This window comes from Eutrigla gurnardus (genome assembly GCF_963514095.1).
Source record: "Eutrigla gurnardus genome assembly, chromosome: 7".
In the NCBI taxonomy this organism is placed as follows: domain Eukaryota; kingdom Metazoa; phylum Chordata; class Actinopteri; order Perciformes; family Triglidae; genus Eutrigla; species Eutrigla gurnardus.
Genome location: NC_139921.1, coordinates 13,790,619 through 13,814,557, shown reverse-complemented (window position 1 = coordinate 13,814,557; position 23,939 = coordinate 13,790,619). Strand labels below are relative to the sequence as shown.

The 23,939-nt window shown below is 42.2% G+C and overlaps 4 protein-coding genes across 6 annotated transcripts; all 4 read right to left on the bottom strand.

The window, feature by feature from the left end:
• Positions 1-117: 117 nt before the first annotated feature.
• gjb3 (gap junction protein beta 3) lies at positions 118-2,446 on the bottom strand (the record flags this gene model as incomplete). Of its 2 annotated transcripts, XR_014597448.1 has the most annotated exons (2): positions 118-1,060; positions 1,098-2,446. XR_014597448.1 is itself a non-coding variant. In XM_084013651.1 (1 exon), the coding sequence occupies one exon, from the start codon at positions 2,444-2,446 to the stop codon at positions 1,583-1,585; it is 864 nt and encodes a 287-aa protein (XP_083869777.1). In that variant the 3' UTR covers positions 118-1,582. The 2 variants fall into 2 exon arrangements, 1 of the variants encoding a protein (XP_083869777.1); XM_084013651.1 differs by having other exon boundaries at positions 118-2,446.
• A 3,930-nt stretch (positions 2,447-6,376) lies between these two features.
• gjb10 (gap junction protein beta 10) lies at positions 6,377-8,490 on the bottom strand. Of its 2 annotated transcripts, none has more exons than XM_084013652.1 (2): positions 8,347-8,490; positions 6,377-7,839 (listed from the first exon to the last, which is right to left on the bottom strand). In XM_084013652.1, the coding sequence occupies exon 2, from the start codon at positions 7,801-7,803 to the stop codon at positions 7,012-7,014; it is 792 nt and encodes a 263-aa protein (XP_083869778.1). In that variant the 5' UTR covers positions 7,804-7,839; positions 8,347-8,490; the 3' UTR covers positions 6,377-7,011. The 2 variants fall into 2 exon arrangements, with proteins under 2 accessions (XP_083869778.1, XP_083869779.1); XM_084013653.1 differs by having other exon boundaries at positions 6,377-7,836; positions 8,347-8,486.
• A 375-nt stretch (positions 8,491-8,865) lies between these two features.
• Positions 8,866-12,450, bottom strand: ppie (peptidylprolyl isomerase E (cyclophilin E)). Its single transcript, XM_084013649.1, has 10 exons — positions 12,394-12,450; positions 11,817-11,915; positions 11,672-11,715; positions 11,065-11,091; positions 10,847-10,928; positions 10,661-10,764; positions 10,456-10,579; positions 10,067-10,252; positions 9,816-9,958; positions 8,866-9,081 (listed from the first exon to the last, which is right to left on the bottom strand). The coding sequence occupies exons 1-10, from the start codon at positions 12,422-12,424 to the stop codon at positions 9,013-9,015; spliced, it is 909 nt and encodes a 302-aa protein (XP_083869775.1). The 5' UTR covers positions 12,425-12,450; the 3' UTR covers positions 8,866-9,012.
• Positions 12,451-13,927: 1,477 nt separating this feature from the next.
• Positions 13,928-21,967, bottom strand: pabpc4 (poly(A) binding protein, cytoplasmic 4 (inducible form)). Its single transcript, XM_084013385.1, has 15 exons — positions 21,434-21,967; positions 18,905-19,098; positions 18,150-18,265; positions 17,063-17,202; positions 16,883-16,977; positions 16,667-16,804; positions 16,462-16,557; positions 16,089-16,358; positions 15,512-15,602; positions 15,266-15,361; positions 14,996-15,126; positions 14,815-14,905; positions 14,601-14,731; positions 14,375-14,500; positions 13,928-14,293 (listed from the first exon to the last, which is right to left on the bottom strand). Exons 1-14 carry the CDS (start codon positions 21,624-21,626, stop codon positions 14,399-14,401), a joined length of 1,884 nt encoding a protein of 627 aa, XP_083869511.1. The 5' UTR covers positions 21,627-21,967; the 3' UTR covers positions 13,928-14,293; positions 14,375-14,398.
• Positions 21,968-23,939: the final 1,972 nt, after the last annotated feature.

Sequence of the window (23,939 nt, the reverse complement as noted above, 5' to 3'; positions counted from 1 at the left end):
TGTATAAAGAAAGATGGGTACTTATATCAACCTTGGACTCATAGTTTCTTTCTAATTTGCCCTTTTTATAGTTTATTTTTGTCTATAGTGTATTCAAAAATGGATTTGAAGCCATCATTGACCATGTGGCACTAAAGTGAGCGTTAATCTTTTACAATCGCCATAGTGGCTTTGCAGTTTGTTGCGGAAATGATTCAAGATAAACAAACTGTTTCCTTTGCTGCACCTTGTTAAAACCTGACTGACAAGTCTGACAGGCAGACTGAGATTCTTACTGCTGGCCTTCGCAACACTTTGAAACATCATATGCATCAGATGATAGGAAAATAGCACGTCATGATGACTCACAGCTAGATACGGGCAAATACTTATTAGCATGTAAGTCTGGTGATCATCGGTGTAACAAACTTGGTTATGAGTCAGCAGTAATGGAAAAATCATCTTAAATAATATGGTGATCGGTATCGTGGGAGGTAACGATGTAACTCAACATATAAATGGAAACCATATTTCAGAAATAAAAGTAACAGCAGCCCTTATTGTTAACACACCAATGCAACACACATTCAATAAATGTAATATATTTAGTTTTGTAAAAAAAAAATTACATTAACAAAAACAAGTGCATAAAATAAATTTCCACCTGATGTCCACAGTGGACCATTAGGGACTCACAAAACAGCCTAATAGTTCAATGAGCCATCTGTTTGTTCAAGCTTCCTCCCACCTCCTCTTCTGTGCTCCAACACACAACTCAACAGCAGCATTCCTTTTCGCCTTATTTAAAATCAACAGTGGTCTTGGATGAGGCGAGTTTGTGTACAAGCACGTCAAAACACAGGCAGTCTATGTACAGTGTGTGACTGTACGGCATAAACCTGAGACCAAGCATACGTCCTGCACTAATGAAAGATGTGTTTTGAGCAAACCTGAAAAATAAATGCAGCGAAACCCAATATTTTTTTGGCCACTTTGCACACCTTTAAGTATAACTCAGCCATCACAGTGACTTTGGAGTGTCCACAATCCTATTCAAAATTGTTTACCATTCTTCAATTGACTCGAGGTCATCAGGGCAGCAAATGGTGGAGATAAACTGTGGTGTCCGTTCAGTTATATAACAAAAGCATCACCGAAGTGTGCATCTTATAACATTCAGTGACAACCAGACCGCTCTGACACACCACTGTATACACTGGCAGGGAGGGTGAATACCTCTGCCAGGTGTGTCCTGCCTTCTTGTGTGGAGCCGAGTGTCCCCTCCCATTTCACAACTCCAGTCACAAGAAAGACAAACCTGTGTGTGAAGGGGTGAAGGTGGAAAGGCACACAGACCTTTATTGTATTCAGAAAAGAAAATCCTTATATTATTAACAAATTAATTTGATAACCAGAGTTCATGTGCTCAAAAAGAGTCCTTGATGTGAACACAGGGGCCCACAGGATGAAGTACCGATGACTCAGCTTCCAGGGCCCAGCACATACTGACATTTTTTGGCTCATAGTTCTGAGTCTGTTTCCTGAGGTCTGTCATTAAGGTTCTAACCCCAAGCAATGCTGAATGCTGCAGCCTGATAACGGCTCACGAAAGAGAGGACAGATTCGGAGCGGAGGCCCGTATCTTCTCTTCCAGTTTGAGTCCAGATGCCCCGTGTGAAGACTTGAATGCGCTCTTAAAGGATGGAGGCTGTTCTTTCCGGTCCATCCTTGACTTTGTCACATTGCAGTTGTTGAAGGGGTCCTTGGGGTAGTCGTCATGATGCACCGCCACATTGCGATGACGCCTCTTCATCTTGTTCGCGATGCGTACAAAGCGCTTGGAGATGAGATAAATGATCTCGCAGATGTTCAGGATGATGCAGAGGCCTGAAGCTCCAACCATGAAGTAGGTGAAGACCTTCTTCTCAGTGGGGTGGCCGATGTAGCAGTCCACCAGGTTGGGGCACGGCGACACACTGCACTTGACCAGTCTCGGCAGGTAGAAGCTGTCATAGATGCGGTGGAGGATGTAGAGGAAGGAGACCTCGATGCCGGTCTTTACGAACAGGCTGATCAGATAGGTCCACCACAAGCCACCATGTTTTTTGCCCGTGTTGTTGTAAAGCTTGCTCTCTTCTCCATGCTTTGACTTGTACTTGCGCTCGCGGTCGTCGCGGTAGGCCACATGCATGACCACCATGAAGGACGGGCAGGTGACGAAGATGAGCTGCAGGGCCCACAGGCGGATGTGGGAGATGGGGAAGAAGTGGTCGTAGCAGACGTTGGCGCAGCCGGGCTGCTTTGTGTTACAGTCAAAGTCCTTTTGCTCGTCGCCCCACACTCGCTCCGCTGCCACCACGTACACCATCACCCTGAATACAAACACCACGGACAGCCATACCCGACCAAACGCCGTGGAGTATTTGTTCACCCCGCTGAGGAGGGCTTGGAAGGTCTTCCAGTCCATTTCTTTGGCTGGGAGTCAAATCCCTCTTCTGTGGAATTCCTCTCCTGATAGTAGTAGTTTATCTTTAAGCCTGGCAAGACAGAATGAAGAATGGGTGAACACGTTCGGTAGTGGTGGTGTCTCATTCACACTCCAGGTGGCTTTAGGAACCCAAAACCTTCAATTCTGACGTTTTAAAATCACGTGTTTATCTTCCAAAACGGATTTAATGTAAAAAAAATAAAATTAATTAATTAAAAAAAAAAAAACATTTATGAACAAGACCAGAAACAACCAGTGACAACAGTAAGGCACAGTTATGAGTAGGCCTCGTTCATAAAGGAAACAAGTTGGACCAAAGTTATGAACACACCCAGAATTCATATATAAAAAAAAAAACGTGCCTACTTCACAACTTTTATACAAATATTAATCGAAGAAACAAAGTAGGCTAAATACGATGTACTATTGTGTGTGTCACTTAATAGATACGTAGTCTCAAAAAACAGTATTTTACGCACAGCGCTATATCGGTTATTTGTATATATATATATATTGTTGGCTCTTTACCCACATTAATTCATACAAAAAAGCCTTCTTCCATAGACCGTATAAAAGCCAACGAATCAACTTCCAATCGGCTGAAATCGGCTCATTTTAGACGCATCGAAAGTTAAGTGCAGCGAGTTTTTCACTTACCAAAAGAAGCTTTAGTCCATTATTAGTTTAGAAACACGCGGTTACGTTTATCTCCGGGGGATTGCTTCCTGCTTTTAATGTCGTTTTAGTCCTTTAACGCACAGATTTGGATCCCTTCGACAGGCATGGGAGCGCAGTGTTGAGAAACGCGCCTGTGGGTGTGGTTAAAGAAGAAAGACTGGAGTTGCTGCAGATGTTTCACTCTCTCTCTCTCTCTCTCTCTCTCTCTCTCTCTCTCTCTCTCTCTCTCTCTCTCTCTCTCTCTCTCTCTCTCTCTCTCGCCGGAGTGTTAGGTGGCAAATCAAATATTTGCCCAACAGATCACAGAAAACCAGAAACCATCTCCAGGTACTTTGAATAGGATATGGAGATATGGACAACCACGTTTGGAACCAGATAAACCAATCAGAGCCTTGGTGATTTGACCCCACACATGGTTCAGAATTGGCAACATGGGGTCAAGCAGCAAGTCTTCTCAGACAGGGTTAATTGAGGCAAAGCTTCCTCTGAGGGCTGTTTGTGCTTATTAAAACGTTTCAAGACCAGATATTGAGGTCCATTGTTTTAATGTCCCGGGTTTCCAGAGAGTTCTGTCACCCTGTCCCAACGTGTTTCTGAGTGCTTCATACAGTAGACGTAAGAGGCGGACACACCCTAAGGTGAATGCATTTATTGTTGGTATGTTCTCAGTCTCGTCTTGTTGTTTCCAAAAGTATAACGAGTGTTGGGCAACATTCTTTCAGGGATTTTCTGAGGGGGTGGTTTAAAAAGATGAGGTGGCTGGTGGAGAAGAAGTCAGATTCAGTTCATTTGTTACAGAGTTCATGTGTTGTCATGACACCACAAAATAATATTCCATTTCCCTGTTCCTCTTATTTCCTGCACTATTAATTTATTCGTTCTTTTTTAACACACAGTTCCCACAACAGTGCCAAAAGACATATCGTGTTTCCTTTAGTCTTTTTATGGCCAAGCCCCTCTCATGTAACACTGTCACAATTCACAAGCCTTTTTAAACTCGTCCTCATTGTCAGATCGTGAGCTTTTACCTCCACTTCACTATCCGTCTGCTTTACCGACCAAACGTAGCCTATTCATTAACTGCTTTCCTGTGTTTTTGTTATGCAAGTTACACCCAGTTCCTCACTAGCAGTGTTTGCAGAGAAATTCAGGTCTTCAAAAGCTGAAAGGAACATCAAATATCAGCACGCCATTGCTGTGCCAGAGCTTGCCAGTTCTTGCAGGCCGGTGCCCGCCTTCAGAGCTCTTGAATCCTGTGTTTACATTATACAAAAAGGCTAAAAGACTGGCTCAAGTATCACCAGTTCCAAGTCCAGTCAGAGTTATTTGTTATCAATCACTTTAGGCTCACAACAACTAGCCCAACATTTCTAAGAAGATGAGAAAGCATTTACAAGGCTCTGATATAACAGCTGTCGAAATGTCACATGCATAGATTGCAAAATAAAAGTAATCTAATCAAGCTGACTGTCTTTTTTTCCACTTTGTTAAAATGTTGATGTGAAACTGAGATGTGGACAGCAATTCAGTTGTCTAGTACCAGACTAAAACATGGATAGAAGTAATTAAATCATCTTTAAATACCTTTAGAATGTTTGTATGTGTTGTATTTTCATCAGCGTATAAATAATAAAGACTTTCTTTGATGTAAAAGGCTGAATGTGTAATGACAGCAGTGAAAACGAACACTATAAAGAGAATGTTACAGTTCTCCTGGCTTCTCTAAATGAATCACTTGATCGCAAAGTCTTGCAGCCATGAGCTAAAACTCTCAGAATATTGTTAGAAGTATCAACTCCAGCCGTGCACTTCAGGAAAGTTCATGTGAGGCACGATCACAACATCTGTACTCGCTGCATTTGGAGCAGTTCAACTGACAATAATTGAAATCGAGAAGGGGGGAGGGGAAAGAAAAGTGGCTTATTGACTCCAGATGAAGAACTGGTCCAGGCAGTCTGCCGGGACACACCTGGAGGAATGCACCTGGTGAGTCAACTTTTTGACAGCAGCAAGTCTCGACAAGACATGACAAGACAGACCAACTCAACAGGATAGACATCAGTATCACTGGTGGTATTGTGAAAAGAAGGAAATGTACCAGTGCCGATAAGGCTGGGACAAAAAAGAGAAATACTAGCTGAGAAGAGTTGAGAGGATCCTGTAGTGGGAGTGAGTATAGGCTAATTTACAGAACCACCCAGTCAGGCTAGACAAACAGACGAAGGACAAAGAGAACTGTGCAGCGCCTGTTACACTTTATATTTGGTGTACCACTTAGATCCTTTTATAGCAATATAAAAGTGATGCTTAACTTCATCACTACACCAATATAACTGTAGAAACACTGATCCCGGAGAAAGGAAAAGTCATCCCTACTGACTTGCATATGGGTGGGTTGACACCTTTAAGTCTCAAATTATTTACAGATAAAACATTTTCCACTTCCTTCTTTTGGATTCAGATATCCATCATGGATGTAACTGCTGCCAACCTAACAGAAGAGAAGAAAAAATGCATCCCGACTTGTCTTTCCGGAAATCAGTCCCCTGATAGTACACAGACCTCTCTTGTGAGTTCATCGGAACTTCTGTCTAGTGTCTATCATTTATTGTTCCAATGAAATCTGTTAACACTGGCTCCTGCAGATGCGTTCATTGTTTGTGGAAAGAAACAGTTTGACTTCTTAAAATGTCATTCTCTATTGCTCTGAGCAGCGCAAACATGTGTTCTACTCCATGGCATTGAGATGGCAGCACGTGTTTCAGAGGCAGAGCAAACTATCTGACCAACTAAATGCCACAAGGAGAGAATAAGAAAATATGTGATTTTTTCCACTCTCGCTACATTACTCCTATCGCAGGTTGCAATGTCAATACTGGAAACATCCATTCAGAGGTTGCACGGACCAACACATTCCTACACAGGGTGGGTATAAACCAGTCTGTATGGATGAGTCAAACATGAGGAGTGAGAGACTCCTCCTCTGCCCCCTCAACGTACCAATCTGCCTAAACAATGAGGGCGTCGCTCCTAGCAACGGAACTGTGCGCCAAAGGATAGGAAAGCTTTTTTCAGCACATGGAAAAAGGGAGAGAAGAAAGAAAGTCTGAGGTTATTGTGAAACCAAGGAAGGGGTGCAGAATTAACAAATCCTTTGAGTGGTATTCTTTAGTATATTTCCTATGCTAAGATATTGTGTATGGTGGGGGGGGGGGGACACAATTTCAAATATGAAAATTATTATCTTTAATGAAAAATATTATTAACAACTATGCAGACACACTGCACCTCAACACTATGAAATACAAACATCCTCATATTATTAACAGCTGTGTTTACGACACTGCATTTAGACTTCATTGCTCTCTGCAGGTCAGAAAAGTAATATGCACAATATTTCAAACCGTTTTAAATTAAGTACAGTATTCCACAAAGAGCCAGAAATGAACTTGCGAGTGAAGGGAAAAGAAACGGTACAGCTCAAACCAAACATTTTGGGGTTGGGCGCTGAGCAGAAGGAAAACTTTACACAGAAAACCCACGTGTTTGTAAAACCATCGCCAAAACCAAGGAGTGACTCATGTAATTGGTCTCAAGGCCAAATTGTTGGGCTGTTGAACTCAATCTGGAACAAAATCACTGTAAATACTCGACTCCTACCACAGTGAGCACATTCCTGATCAATGACACATTTGGGCTCTCTGACATGTAGACACGGTTAAGAAAGACCTCCACTAGTTCAGTCTCTGAGCACACAAATGTCTGTTGACAAGTCTTGTAAGGAAGTGCCTGCAGTGGGAGGAGGGGCACGTTTCCTTTCCTACAAAATTGTTTCCCATTAAGTCTTTGCCTTTATTCTCAGTTCCTCAAGATATGGCAACGCTGTATGAAGGAGCGGGCGTTTGAGGGGGGGCTTTGATTGTCCCCTTTAGAGAGTTTGCCTCCATCAGGTTGCTTCCACTGGACATTGAGTTGGTCATGACGTGGCGAGAGTTATGGACCGCGGTGAAGCACTCGCGGCAGCGTTTGCCAATCAGGTAGAGGATTTCGAAAATGGAGAGGAGGATGCAGGCCAGGCTGGTGACCACCATGAAGATGGTGAAGATTCGTTTCTCGGTGGGCCGCGCGATGAAGCAGTCCACCTTGTTGGGACAGGGCTTCTGCTCGCACTTGATGAGCGAGGGGAAGTCATAACCTTCGTAGATGTGGTAGAGGAGGTAGACGAAGGTGACGTCCACACCTATTTTGAAGACCAGAGTGAGGACGTAGGTCCACCACAGACCTCCGCGCTTCTTGCCCGTGTTCTGGTAGAGGCGGCGGCAGTTCTCGCCATACTTGAGCCGGTGTTTTCGCTCCCTGTCGTCCCTGTAGGCGACATGCATCACCACCAGGAGTGAGGGGCATGTGACGAAGATGAGCTGAAGAGCCCACAGCCGGACGTGAGAGACGGGGAAGAAGTGGTCATAGCAGACGTTGTGGCAGCCGGGCTGAGCGGTGTTGCATTTGAAGTCCTTCTGTTCGTCGCCCCATACCTTCTCCGCCGCCACCACAAACACCATGACCCTGAAGAGGAAAACGATAGAGAGCCAAACTCGGCCGAAGGCTGTGGAGTACTTGTTCACCCCACTGAGGAGACCCTGGAGGAATGCCCAGTTCATGACGGGGTTTGTTCACAGTCTTGTCTTCTCTTCCTGCTGATGGAAGACAGAGGAAGCTCTTTTCAGCTTAAATGGCACAGACAAAACTGAGGTATCTACCAGCCTCAAACCAAAAGTAAACATTCAACTTTATTACGGTCATTATCACGGATTAAAAAAAATGAACTTAAACAGCAAATGAACAAACTGAACCTGGCCATAAACACGCACATTCACGAGTTCACATATCGCAAAGAAAAGAGAAAAAAAAAAGAGAAAAATGAGCGCCTAAAAGCGCCGCACGACTTGTATTAAACAAAATACTTATTGTCATACTGTTTTAGCACAGCGAGAATATAAAAGGTTATGGTTAATCATGTCAGACAACTCTTGCTCAATCAGCCATTCACTTCCCAACGGCTACGGTAACGCTTTTAAACGTGTATATTCCGTGCGCAATTGCGCGTATCCTACCCACGTCTAAAACCTTTTAAATGGGGTAAATCCAAACAAGTTACCATTACTATATGATTCAGTGATTTACATATAAATTTGAAGACTTACAGTTTAACGCAGTTGTTGCCGTTCCGTGTCGGAGCGGAGGAGCAGGCTTCGGATGAACCTCGCCGATGAGAATCTCAGTAGATCTCGACGGGACGGGAGCGGAGGGGGTGGAGTTGGTGGCTGCCATGTCTTCGCTCCACTCAACCTGCTCAGGTGTGGCATCTCCAAATAGCGCCACGCCAACTGCTTCTCCGTCCATTAGGGTGAGAAGAACGTGCGACGTTTGATTTGATATTTAATTAATGTATATGTTTGGTCAAACAGGCTCCTTGTGATCCTGATCAATTCATTATGAACACGAAAGATAATGCATTTAGTTTTTAACAAGTAGGAATTGTAAAATCTACCAATTTGAAACCAATATGAAAATCCATGAATCCATAATTATTCAGTTACAAAACATTTTGTTAATGAATTTAAAAGCAAGTTGAACCTCAAAATAAGAAAATATGCAGTTATACATGTAAGCCAACAAGCAGTGGATCAATGTGACATTTAATTTATACAAAGTAGAAGACATCAAGTTGTGGGAACTTTTATTTAAAAAACATTTTTTTTTATTGCAATATTTACATGGCAGATGATTTGTGGTGAAAGTACAAAAGACCATGAACACACTCATGCTTTCAGACATTTACTGGCTCCATACATACATACAAACATCATTCACACATATTCTCCACAGTCAGAGATGATGACTTTCTGCTTCGTCTTGCCATCTTTAGCTCCCTGAGCCTGAAGAAAGAAACCACATTGAAAGATACAGCAATTAACCAAAAGTCAGCCAGATCATCTTAAACTTTTGCTTTTATTAGAATACAACCACCAATATGACATTAAGCCCAGATGGATGTTTGAGCAACATGTTTAATTTAGGTATAATTGTCAATATTATGATCATAAATATTATCCTTTGATTTTTGCAAATTAAAAATCAAGATTACATTGAAATCTTCATCCCCTCCTTGTTATTAAAATGGCTCAATTATATGATTTCCTTTTATACATTTTCCCTTTAGTTTGGACTAAGATATAAGGTACTTTATGTTTCACGGTTACTCAAAGGGGACTCTGATGAAAACATTGAGAAGCCCACACTTGCTCAAACTAGCTAAATATGCACATATAATATAACTGACTGCCTACAGCCAATCACCCAGGCAGACCCACCGGACCAAAACACCACCGCAAGCTTCCTCCTGATGTAATCAAATAACAGTCTTAGTATTTTTAGTGTACTTTTACTTGTGTTGCAAGGAAGCTGTATTTTGGTGTACGACGTCCATGTGTTGCCCTAATAATAAATTACACATTTAACTAAGGATTGTTAATGAGAGCGCATTTTTGCTGTGAGTCATTTTAAGCTTTTATTATCACTGAGTTAACCCTTTATTTAAACAATAGCAAACTGTGATTGTATTATATAAAACACATAGTCTGCAGTTACAGTTAAGCCTTTTATCCCTTACCTCCATTGCACGGAGCACATCCATCCCCTCCACAAGATCTCCAAACACCACATGTTTGCCATCTAGCCAGTCTGTTTTGTCATTGGTGATGAAGAACTGAGATCCATTAGTGTTTGCTCCAGAGTTAGCCATGGAAAGCTGCCCTGTGAGAATTAGAGACAAGGTTTGGCCAGATATCCACATGATCTGCTTGTAAACGTAAATCATGATGTTCATTTACAGAGAGTCCACCAAGACACAAAACTCCTCACCTGGCGCTGTGTGTTTGAGGACAAAGTTTTCATCATCAAACTTCCGTCCGTAGATGGACTTGCCACCGGTGCCATTGTGGTTAGTGAAGTCACCTCCTTGGCACATAAACTGAGGGATGATGCGATGAAAGCTGCTACCCTTATAGCCAAAGCCCTTTTCATGTGTGCACAGGCAGCGGAAATTCTCTGTAATGGATGTAAATATGATGCTGGTGTCACTATTTGCCAGGTGATTATTTTGATTTTAAATGAGCAATGATATCATTAAGCACTTGCAGGTTTTGTTTTGTTCCTGTATAAGTAAGTCTTATGGCAATTCTTTATGAAAGCAACCTAAACATTGTGAAACTGCAGTATGTATTTTTGACAATGCTGTACAGCATACATACCTGCTGTCATGGGAACGATGTCTGCCCGAAGGACGAAGCGAAGTCTCCCGGCTGGCTTATTTCCAATTTTAATGTCCATGTAGACCTGAGGATTAACTCTGCCTTTTTTCGCTGGGGTCTCAGCCTGCAAAAACAAATCATACTTATGTTTCTATCTTAACATAGTTAAGAGTCAGAGGCCTGCTTAGAGAGAAAGGCATCTCACCTCCTGCGTTGCAGTGTTGGTTGTTTCTCCGCCCGCTGCCTCCGCCTCAGTCTCTTCTGCGGTCTTACCTGAGAACTTCTTCAGCCAGTCATCGTCCGACCACACTGACAGGAAAAGCAGAGTTAAAATCGTAACCACAGGTATAAATGACTTAAACCTAAGTACAACCACGTTTACATGAATCACCTGGTCGAGAAGAACCTTCCTTGATTCTCATGGGCTTAGCGGTGTTGACCCGGATAGTCCGTCCAAAAAGCTCAGACTCATTCTAGCAAAATAAAGAAAATCGACATTAAAAGCAGAAAGCTAAATTTGGACATTTTGGGTGAATTCACAACATGTAGGTCTCAGAAAGAAAAATAAAACTTCACTGACATTAATGTGTAGCAATGTGACCCACTTACCATATTATCAATAGCTGCTGCAGCGTCCTACAGAAGACAAAGGGAATAAATAAGTTATGAGCTCGGAAATATTTATTATTAAAGTCCCCGATATGTGTCAATTACCAGCAATGTTTATACAGAATTCTCCAGTCAGACTACCATACACCATTAACTTAAGAAAGAAATCTAATGAAATGATGTATAAAGGATCCCGATATATTCCTATTCCTATTCACTGCTAGTGAATGGCCATATTAATAAATGGGATTTGACCCTCTTAAATACTAAAACACAATAATTCTGTGTTTGGCTATGGTATACACAAAGAGATTTATTTCATGGGGGTACATGAGAGTAGATTCCATCAGCAAGCAGATGGATTATTGCGAATTGCATAATTGAGTAAAAACTCATATAATGTGCAGCTCAGTTAAGGTTTACATGTTCAACATCTCTCAATAATGCAACTAGATACTTAATTAGGCTCGGACTATGACCTAATTCAGGTTAGAGTCATAAATTAAAAAAATTATGAAGATTCTCATGAAGAGTATTGCCTTTATCGGGTTAATATTACATTATTGAAGCCCTTAGTGTGTTTTTCAGCACGATAATCAGTACATACCTCTGCCAATTCAAACTCAATGAAAGCAAATCCTCTGTGCTTTTCTGAAAACAGAACATAAGACACATTAGTACAGCTTAATATTAATCGCACCCACAGTGATTAAATGTTCCATAGAAATAGTTATGTTAATAGAAGATCTTACCTGTTTCATAGTCTAATGGGATCTGGATGTCTGTGATGTCTCCAAACGGAATAAAAGCTGCGTGTAACACCTTCTCATCCACCTCCTCTGCCAGGCCACCTGACAGAAACACCGTATTGACACTGAGCTGATGAACAATAACTCACTGTCATGTCACTTCACAGTTTTAATTTGAAGACGTTTGTTTGGAACGTTATACATATTCAGGAGAGGAAAACGGAGCAGTTTTACATGCTACATTCAAGAGCCATGGGAGTCCCGATGATAAAACTTGTTGGTTGTCGTTGTATTTCATGTATTTATTACACAACTTGACATAAAGCACGTTACTCATGGCGGCAGGGAAACTATGCAAGTTTAAAGTTTTATATCAATGAAGTCGCCATGTTTTGAGTTGACGCATTGTGTTTTACCGGGTAAAACTTTCTGTATCGGAGTATTTTTCAGATTACACGCACGTACATATCTGCTTTTGTCTCATTTCATTATTTATAACGTGTCGTTCTTAAAGTGTTAGCTAGTTTTACTGAAACAATGCCATTCTAACGTATTTTAAATGAAAGAAATATTAACTTACCAACATACAGCACTCGTTTGTTAGCCGCCATATTGGATGTAACCCTTCAACTATGACCCCCGCAGCTTGTCATTGGTGCAGTGAGGCTAAAGCCCGCCTCCCAATGATGAGGTTTACTCTAGCACCACATGTCGGAGGGAGGTGTCATCACTCCAATTTTACATTTCTACTTCTTTTTGTTTATACCATCATATCAAAGGTTCTACATTCAGCAGACTACACCCACACACAACCCTGCTATACTTGGGAAGGTCAGTTTCTAACATTTTCTTCTTTTACAATCTTTTCTTCAACAAATATTCCAAAACTGTGTAGGCTATAGCTCCTTTTTAACCATTTAAGAAAAACAACATTCTTCATTGTTTAAGAAAGCGGGAATAATATTTGCATGGAGAGATAAGATAATTATATTTAACTAAACTTCTGTGCAGGCACAGTCTGGGTGTCAATAATAATAATAACAATAAATAATGGAATTCCATTTAGCTTTTTCAGTTTCAGACTTTTCCAAAACAGACATTTTACCCTTAATGATACCAATGTTGGGCTGCATGGTGGTGTAGTGGGTAGCACTGTCGCCTCATAGCGGATCCCGGATTCGACTCCTGGGTCAGGTACGGGCTCCTTCTGTGTGGAGTTTGCATGTTCTCCCCCTGTAAGGGTGGCTTCTCTCCAGGTTCTCCGGCTTCCTCCCACAGTCCAAAGACATGCAGGATGGGGATAGGTTGATTGATGACTCTAAATTGCCCGTAGGTTTGAAAGGTTGTCTGTCTCTACATGTCGGCCCTGCGATAGACTGGCGTCCTGTCCAGGTGAACCCCGCCTTCGCCCAATGACAGCTGGGATCGGCTCCAGGCCCCGCGACCCTGAATACAGGATAAGCGGTAGACAATGGATGGATGGATGGATACCGATGTTGCCTCAACAAAACATACAAGCCTTAATATTAGAATGTTCCCTCTGCGTATGTTGCCCGGAGTCCCTGTGCTTTCTCATCAAGCAGGTCTCCCTGGACCATGGTGGAACCTGATCCCGACTGCATCTTGTTTGACTAGTGGCTATTATTTTTAAGGCCGCTTACTACTGCTTTTTGGTCTTCATGGTTGAGGTGAATCCTTCTCAGGGGTGGCTGTGCCTGCCACCATGGACTACTACTGTTGATACTATTGCTTCTGTTAATACTACCACTGTTACTGCTACTACAACCAACACCAAATGCAGTTGGAACCCAATGGCCTGGTCTGCACGAGATTTCTGCCTACAAGCCAATTAAGGCAGTTTTTCTGCCACTACCGCTGTAACGCTTGCCCCTGGGTGATGTTGGGACTTTGAAAATGTATTAACTCATGAACTTATTCTATTCCTGCTCAATGTGTTAAGTGTCCTGAGATAACTTCTGTTGTGATATGACATTATAAATACAATTGAATTGTTTGTGCTCCTCCTCCAGTCCCCAGACTATTGACAGCTAAGTGTGTGTCAGGAATACGGAATAAAAAGGTTATATGTAAGCAGTAAAGTAACACAACAGAGGTAACCTTAATATATCATCGCTTTATTTGAGAATACCACACACCCATGATAACATGATGGATGGAGGAGTCCATCATTTCAAATCAAACATAACATGTTCAAGCAAAGAAAAGGAGAAGAACCAGGCTCATATTTCTTTTAGAAAAAAAGTTTCTCTCCGATCATTCAAGATTAATTACTGCATATTTCTGGTATCCAGTGTAAAAGTTTTACAGAACTAGAAAATGTGAACATCAATATTTTTCGAAATTTTCAAGTATTTTAAATTATATTTTCCTTTTTTTTCTCATAATTTTTGCTTATTCTTCAGAGGTGTGTGGAGTCAGTGTAGTGTATCTCCCTCAATCTCTGCTCCTTCTTCTGTGTGCTGAAAGAACACAATTACTTTTTCTGTTCTACCACAAAACTTAAATTATGTTTGAAAAGCATGACAGATGTATTTTCATACCAATGCAGTACAGCACATGGTCTTTCAGGATGTGGCAGCAGCAGCAGTAGTAGCTATGCTGCCCACTTTTTGAGTGGCATCTTTCTTTGCCTGGTGGGCTTGTAGCACAGCGACAGCTTCTTCCACCTGTACAAACATAACACCAAACATGAATAATAACACTGACTATATGGATAACGGATATTTCAGTGTGACATTATGGCAACGGTAGAGGTAAGTCAAGTACCTTTGAGCGCAGAGATTCATGAGACTCTAGCATATGCAGGAGTTCAGAGTTGTCGATCTCCAGCAGCATACCAGTGATCTTTCCTGCCAGGTTGGCATGCATGGACTGGATGAGTGGGAAAAGACGCTCACCTATTTGGAACAATTGAGAATAGGTCAACTGTATAAAAACTGAAAAGCATTGCAGTTCATTCGTTACATCATGGGATTTTTACCTAGCATCTGTTTCTGCTCCTGAGGAGGTGCAGCGGCCAACATGGAGGCTGTGAGAGGCTCCTGGCCCTGAACGTGCACTGCTGGCTGAGCCTAAAAGGACAGATAAATAACACGTGGACAAAATAATTTAAAGCTTTTGGAAGAACACAAGATAATGTGATTGTTTTTTTTCACCCATACCTGCTGTAAGGCGATAGGTTGCACCACCTGGGGGTTGGGGTTACGGACACCGGTGGCATATTTGTAAGGAGGCAAGGCACGAGGGCCGGGGACTCCCATTGAGGGACGAGGAGCCATAGCCTGGCCAGAGGCTAGCAGTGGAGGAAAAATGGAGCAGAATTCAGTGTCTTGACAACCTCTACTGTATACGTAATGTCAATAAAATACTAAAGTCTGAGTCAACGAAAGATGGTGATCACTGTGGACAGTTGTTGTTAGTAGTGAACACACCTCGTGGACCCTGTGCTCCGCCACCGGGACTCATGTGTCTCAGGTTAGCACGGGGTCCTGGCTGACGCAGCGAGCTGGGAATCCCTTGGAAACCACCTGGGAGTGACAGAACATCGACTAAAGCAATGAGTTGCAATACAAGACTTAATTGCGTTAACATATTTTAAATAGGTCCACCAACCTAACATAACAATGTATGTTAGGTTACTCAAAGTAAACCAAAGTTAAATGCATTATCATGCTCACCTTGACCCCTGCCACCTTGCTGCTGCCATCGCGGGTTGGGACGCATTTGGGCCAGCTGATTGGGTGCATAGTATGTGGTCCTATTCTGGGCCTGGTGGGTACAAGTAAGTGAAATGTATAATTTATGGCATTAAAGTCATACATGCCTGAGACCACTGATCTATGGCATTTTTGCAAAAGGTGACCTCTGAGAAATGCACTACAAAAACATGGAATTGAAAATATTTGAGCTTTCTTGACATTCTAAATAGAAATAGTATGTTAGTGTTTTGACTTATTTTCAGCATGTATTACCAGTGTTTTTGTCCACTTGGCAACTGTAAATTCACCATTCACTCTTCTTGTAGCTCTTTTTTTTGTCTCCACTAACTGCTGTAGGAAATGATTAAATGTTTTAATCCATTAAATGCTCCACTATGTTCACCAGCTGCTCGCTAACGTTGCTAGTCTACACTTTGATGCTGAGGGGAACTGTACATTCAGGTGATAGTTATCAGTAGGTCATGTGATCCATTTAATTTAAAAATATAGATTCTAACCACTTTAACATACACTATCTTGTCAGACATTCTCACACCTGTGGCACAGCTGGCATGAAGTAGCCGCTGGTGGGCTGGAACTGATTAATGATGGCGTTAGCCGGCATGGCTCTCATGCCAGCAATACGCTGCATGTACTGGTTGGTGAGATGGGCCTTGCGCTCCTCTTTGCGCTGAGCGAGGGCCACGTAGAGGGGTTTGGAGCCAACGATGCGTCCGTTCATCTCAGTCACTGCCTTGGTGGCCTCTTCGGGGGAGGAGAAGCAGACAAAGCCGAAGCCCTTGGAGCGACCCTCCTCTAGCATCACCTAATAAAGAGATAGATTGTGTCTGAGTACCTTCAAACTTACATGATTGTACACAGTTGATGTATTCATCATGCAGTAACAACATCTGTTTCCTCAGTCCCACCTTAGCACTTGTAATAGACCCGAACGGAGAGAACTCCTTACGCAGTTTTTCATCATCTATGGTGTCATCCAGGTTCTTAATGTAAAGATTAACACCCTGAAAGTAAAGACAGACAGTCATGATACAGATGTAGCAACTTCTTTGACATTAACAGGGCATATTTTTAAGATTGACTTGATTCATTCAGGGCTTCGTTTCTACAGACCTGATAACGACTGATCCTCTCTTGTTTCAGCAGTTCAAACTTCCTCTTCAGCTCCGCCTGCCGCTCCATCTTCTTCTGAGCCCGGCCCACAAACACAGTCTTGCCGTTAAGCTCGGTACCATTCATATCCTCTACAGCCTTTGGAAAAAAATCTATATTATCAGAAGGAATAACCAATAAAGACTCACTTGGTACATTTCCATCATGCTAAAGTACCTTGTTAGCGTCCTCATGTTTTTCGTAACTAACGAATCCAAAGCCTCTGCATTTGCCGGTGAGGTCAGTCATCACCTTCACGCTGAGTGTTTTACCTGCAGGGGTTGAAGATCAGATAAGTGGACTAGACTAGGACACATGACGTTTGGACTAATATCCATGAATCTGGTCCTATTTTACCATATTTGTCGAAAAGTTCCTTCAACCGGTCATCGTTCATATCATCTCCAAAGTTCTTGATGTAGACATTGGTGAATTCCTTGGCTTTGGCACCCAGTTCGGCCTCCCGTTCCTTGCGAGATTTGAAACGACCAACAAACCTGAAGACGGAGGGGAGAGCAGCGAAACACACTCTTGTAAAACAGTCCTAACAGAAATCGGAAAACAAACCAGGATCCATCTCTTTTGACTTCCTTTTTCCAATCTAAAAACACGATCCGGAAGAGGGTGACCTGACCACACAAGCACGATGAGTAAAAGAGAGTACAGGGACAAGACCCACAAAACAAATTCACAGCTACATTTATCACGCGACTCAACATTCCTGGAGTAAACAATGAAAAAAAAAAAAGACCATCCAACTGCTGTTAATATCACCAGAGGCAGGCAGATATGTCGGCATGCTAGACATCACAGTGACAACCATCTTAATTCTTGGTCCAAAACTTGATGAGGAGGTGGATGGGGAGGGATGGAGGAACAGAGTCTCACAGTACAAAGTAAAGCTGAGGAGGACCAAATGAGCTTATATACCTTGCTGGGACGACCTCTCCCCTTCCGCCATCCAGTATTGCATTCCTGCATTCGATCCATCACTAAAACACACAAGCGTGGTCACACACACACACATGCCAACACTCCAAGATGGGTGACCAGCAATTGGACAAATGAGGCAACGGAAAATGCGCCTGGTTGGGAAGATACGAGCTTTAAGTTTGCTATCTGTCAGGTCAGAGGTTATCTTCATACTGGCAATAGCAAGAGATGAGCTTATTAGTCAGATTATTCACACACAAACTCACCAACTGCAAAAAGACACAAAAAGTCAGTTCACTCAACACGTGTAGCACAAACAAGTCAGCTTTATACACAAATATAACAGTAACTGTACTATTTTTATCATATTCTTAATAAGTACCGCACCCTCTACAACTGGACATTTCACAATGATTTTCAAATTCAATCTAAATTCTTCAAAAGACTTTTCAAGAGACCCTCGACAATGAATGCCCCTTTGACCCCAGTTCCTAGATGACCGGACACTCACACCTTGCGGTCATTCAGAAGCATGCCATTCATCTTCTCAATGGCACGATCAGCAGCATCCTGGGTCTCAAAGTGGACGAAAGCGTATCCCTTGGAGCCATTTTCATCACACACCACCTGGAGCAGAGGAGGGTATATGCATATAGAAATGTGTCCAGTAGATGGGCACCATGACATAATATGAAGATGCAGCCAGTTAGTCTGGCTTAGCATAAATCCAAGAAAAAAGTGGGAAAAGTTAGCCTGGCTCTATCTAAATTAACACGTTATATCTTGTTTGTTTAATCCATACAAAAAGCACAGTGTAAAGGTGTCATCTTGTGTTTTTACGGTTATTTGCCAGTTTTACACATTACTTCAACAAGATATGCTCAACCTTAAATTAGTGAGCTTTAGACTGGTGTATTTTGTTACCTTTGGAAAGAGCCAGGCTAGATGCTTGCCCCATTTCCAGTCTATGCTAAGCTAACCAGCGACTAGCTGTAGCTTCATATTCAACTGTCAGAGTGGTATTGTCCTTCTGCACGCAAGCCAATCAAAGTATTTCTCAAAATGTGGAAGCATTGCTACAACGTGAGTAGCTGTTGGAAAAAGAAGGAGATATGGTGTATGAGTTAACATGATAATATTTAAAGTGCATGATAATATTCCATGTGTATATGTGAAATCTCTAAGCAGCAAAAGTTTTCCCAAAAGTGTGAATATATATGGCATAAAAGAAACAATCTGCCTCAGTCACATTTATCATAATTGTACCTTGCAGGAGAGGATGTTGCCAAAGGCAGAGAAGGTGTCGTACAGGGCTTTGTTGTCAATGGACTTGTCAAGGTTCTTGATGAACACGTTGCCCACTCCAGACTTCCTAAGGGAGGGGTCTCTTTGGGACCACATGATTCTGATTGGCTTCCCTTTCACCACGTCAAAGTTCATGGTGTCCAGAGCTCTCTCAGCTGAAGGGAGGAGGGGGCAGAGAGGTGGAGGGAAAGGTCACGGCTGGCTGTTTACATGGAGCCATGAGTCTGAAAACATATCAGTCACTCAAATGTACTCATGCTTCCATCAATCATGGTCAAGACTCATACATACACCTATAGGGCTTTCATGCAGCCGTCCCTTTAAACCACAAACACAGCATTGCTTTAATAACATCCAGAAATAACACGGAGTCAGTGATGAGTGCTAGTTTAGTTTAGTAGTGTACTATGTGTGATAATGAAGAATCCCTGCTGTAAGGACGTTAACAAGGCACATGTAACATGGTTCAAATATTGCAGTAGACCATGTGGCTGATGAGCAGCTGGGACAAGTGTGGGGACAGCTGCAGTGGGCAGCACATGTAGCCCTTCCCTAACTCACCCCATGCTGATGGGCCTCATCCGTCCCAGGCCAGTTTCAGTAGCAGTCCGGCAGGCCGTCAGATAACAAAAACGGGCTTAAAGTGCGGTGTTAAGATGTGATATGTTTAATTTGCTCTAATCATTATGTCTTCTTTTATGCCAGTTTAGTCACCTGGGTTCAATTTATACCATCTGTCTATAGCTTTAACTCTCATGTCTATGTGGGCACACATGCCAAAACAACCTTTTGTTCAGTCACTCCACAGTACCAGACACACACACACACACACACACACACACACACACACACACACACACACACACACACAGGCCAGGCTTTCCAGCTAAAAGTGTCTGGTAAACAAAACGGAGCTGCCTTGCGTCTGCTGGCATCAGCAGTTTGGCTTGCAATTGTACTTCACAGCCCGTGTGCTCAGAGAAGGTGTGTGACTGCTGTCAAACATGTGGTCTTCTGGAAGGTTCAGGAGTGGGAAATAAAAAAGGCCTAAAGTGTTTTATGTAAAACATCACCTATATTCTAAGTGATGTCATTCGGTAAAATGTTGACAGCATTTAATCACTCGTCCTTGTTAACCGTTTCTATCGTGTTAAGAACCTAAAAAGTATTACTGCCAGGCAAATTTTCGCCTGCTCAGAAATACGTTCTATATTTAGAGAGGGGTCCTGGGAGGTATGTGCTGGCATGGAGTGTGAGTAGAGCATTCTCTGCCATTGATGGGGAAGAGACACTCAACAAGAATGCTCAGATGAGCAACACTGGGTCTCATTTGTGTTTACACATAAAGCCACGACATTAACACAACTAGCAGACACTGCAAAGAACCATGTCTACTCTTTTACGCTGCACTAAATCCGATGTATGTATGATGAATTACAGGCATATGATGAAAACTCCATTGAAATATCATACAGCTACCAGTACCACCACCCTGTCTACACGTCCAGTAACACATGGCATCTTCTCACTTTTGGCTCTTCTTACACTTACTCAAGTGAATGACACCAGCTCCCAGTTGTAAACTACCGTTACTCTAGCTTTTGGTGACTAAGTCAAACACAGAAATTGTGACAGGTGTTTAACGTTGATACAAGAGGCAGAAAGGTCCAAACAGTGTAAAAAGTATCACTTGCCCCCTGGAGCAACAACAACACCTGCTGCTACTGCTCAATGCTACCATACAATACATATACACACACACACATATCAATACACCACTCAACACTTGACATGTTAAGTGGTTAAGATAGTCAAGGTAAACCAACTATATGACTCTTATAAAATTCTTGAAGTTAAAAAAAAGTTACTGGGATTTTATCCAAACATTAATATCAAATATCAAGTCTTTCATATTAATGCAGGTACCAATACTCAAGAGACATGTCAAGCAGGCAGTGCAGGGGTTATTGTTCAGCTGTGCTTGTCCCTTCTCTTGCTTTCAGTGGCAGCAGGGGGCAATGGGTTTCAATTTTTCCTCTGTGTCCCTTTAAATAGAAATGAGTTGTTTTGTGCAGAATAAGTCAGATCTACAAAAAATAAAAATAATAATATAATATAATAATAGTTAGTTTTCCCAAATGATGGGTATAAAATAACTGTGTGTGTGTGAGGTAGTGACACAGTATTAGTATGAGGAGTAGCCTAAGCTTTACAATAAGTAGGGCATTCTTATATGGGTCAAAATGAATGCTCCAACCAGTCTGTGGAACTGCTCGGCTTATTAGACAGCAAAAATATCACTTAGTTCACTTAATGCCCAGTTTTTATTCACGGCCGTGTCCCTGGTTTTGCGTTTGGTTATGCACAGTTTGACGATTGACATTGAAAGCATATGCTGACATTGACAATATTTGAAGGATGCATGCTTTCTTTCTGCATGCAATTGCCAATATGTTCAAAATGCATTGGTCGTTGCAGTGTTTTTCTTACCGTCAGCGGGTTGAGAGAAGTTCACATAAGCGTATCCGAGGGATCGTCGGGTGATCATGTCACGGCATACCCGAATGGAGAGCACCGGTCCGGCTGGGCTGAATTTCTCATACAGCATAGCCTCCGTGATATCGGGGTGCAGGTCGCCAACGTAGAGAGAAGCCATCGGATAACTCCCGGTCGCTGTGTTCATAACTCGGACTTCAAAATATGAATGAACGCCAGACTTCGCTCAAAAATCACCAGAAAAAATACCGATATGAGTGTCACGCCGAGTCCAAACTGCGCCTCAAATGAAAAAAAGAAAAAAAAAAGCTGGCTTTGTGGTCCAGCTTGTTGAGAAAATGTCAAACCTGAAAAATCACGCTGTAAATGATCTCTTCTTCGGATAAAGCCCGAGGCCTGTTGTTTCCAGTATTTTTATAAATTAATATTTTGCTTTTTTTTAACGTTTTTATTTCTTTAAGTATCAGTGCTTGTTTTTATAAAGATTTTGTGGATTTTATATTTTTTATATTTTTTATTTAAGTTTTTCAAGAACGGTGAGTTAGACACTCACGGTTGTTTTGTGGTCAGGGAAAGAGACTGCGCGAGGAGACGCGTGTGGACTTTATAGAGAGTGGCAGTGCGGAGGAAATCGTGGCCAGGGTCAACATGGGATAGGAGGGGTAAAAAAACCAAAACACAAACTGAGCATGCGGTGTAAAAGGGAGCGCGTCCCAACTACGGAGCCCAGCTCCCCACAGCGACATCTGGGTGACGATACAAAAGGCTCCCACAGCCATGCTGTGGGAAAGGGTTTTTAGACTTAGAAGGGTGGATGTAAATAAAAAGAAACCGGCCTGTTACTCTATAAATAAAATATAGTTATCCTTGGAGTTAAATAAAACATATCCCCATATATAAAATATGCAAATCACACAAACAATTTAACATTAGCAGCACTTTTGTAAATGTGTTTTATTTAAACAGGGACAGTGCACAAAACATTCACCTTATTTAAAACGATATGCATCGCACCAGGTTTTAGCAAACTTGCCATTTTCCACCTGCGTCCTTGGGCAGGTTGGTGGAACAATACTAAATCTACCTATTTTTTTTTTTAAGTTAATATATTTTCATGGATATTGCTTCTCTGCTGAGGCTGTTTTTATACATTTGCACCTCCCCATGTTCTGGGACATAAAATCCTCACAGGAACCACACACCTGTGTTGCAGGAAATACGACATGCCTCATGTTATACGAAGTACGCTTGTTTTTTGATGACAATATTTGAATGTTAGTCACTTCAATATCATCCTAAACAACCCAGAAGTGTAATATTGACCTCACTGAAGCAGCCAAAGTACAGTATGTACAGGACATTGAAAACAGTTTTATGTTGTGGGGCTTTAGAGACATTAAACACTGAATGGGTCACAGGGGAGAACAGGCGAGTGAATACAACTGGATTATTGTGCAATCCGTTTATTTAAGTGCCATAGAATGTTCTCATTAAGATGCAATTATTCTGCTCCATCCAGCCTCCTGAGGATAAGATTTAGAAGGCAAATATTAGTCATCGTCACATGCACAGAACATACCGATATTACAACATTACCTCAACAAATCCAGGAAAGTTGAGTGCAGACCTCTGCGTCTGGGCTCAAGTTCTCTTTGAATCCCATATCTTCTGGCAACCCCTTTTCTTTGTGCAACTTCTTGCTCATAACTCAGAGAGCGCGATCCATCAATGCTTTTGGTAAACTCAAGTTTGGAGCGAATTATTGGCTGTGCATCATTTGCTTCTTGGGACATCACAGCTGCACCTGCCAGCTCCTCAATCATTTGGTTTAAAGCACTCTTTTGGACATTAACCGTCAGGGGGACATCAACCTCTTGTGGAGCCTCAGCATCAGAAACTCCAGATCTTTCAAAACGCCTTTTCCTTTGAGAGTCTTCTGCAAAAGATGCCTTTTCCGTTTGTGGAGGAATTGCCACGCCATCAACCAGTGTAAGAGTCAAATCCCACAGACGACCGTCACTTCCTAGCTCAGTTTCAAGATCACCAGGCTCATTTGAGAGTGCATTTAGAATGTTTGAAGGTTGCAGCTCAGAAAGGTATTTGGAGTCATCGGACACAGAGTTCATCGTCGCACCCTGTTCCGTATCTTGCAGTTGTCCAGGTAGCCAGAGAGTCAGTAGGGAAACTGGGTCTTGACTTATGACCACCACACCTTGAGGGGGTCTTGATACAGAATGACCAGAAACTACAATGTCCTCAGTTGCTGCATGATCAGACTGCATTACTGCAGTTACAGGAGTGCTGGCGCTTTCTTGGAGTTCAGAGACAGAAGGTGCCAGATTTGTCGCTATAGGTTTCTCTACAATGACTAAGGGGCCGGCGCTGACAATAGCCTTGGCATCTGAAACGACATGCTTAGTAAATTATGGAGTCAAGACTAGAAAAAGCAAAAGTTAATACATGTCACATTTTGCCAAAAAGCACTGACCTTCAGGAAGGT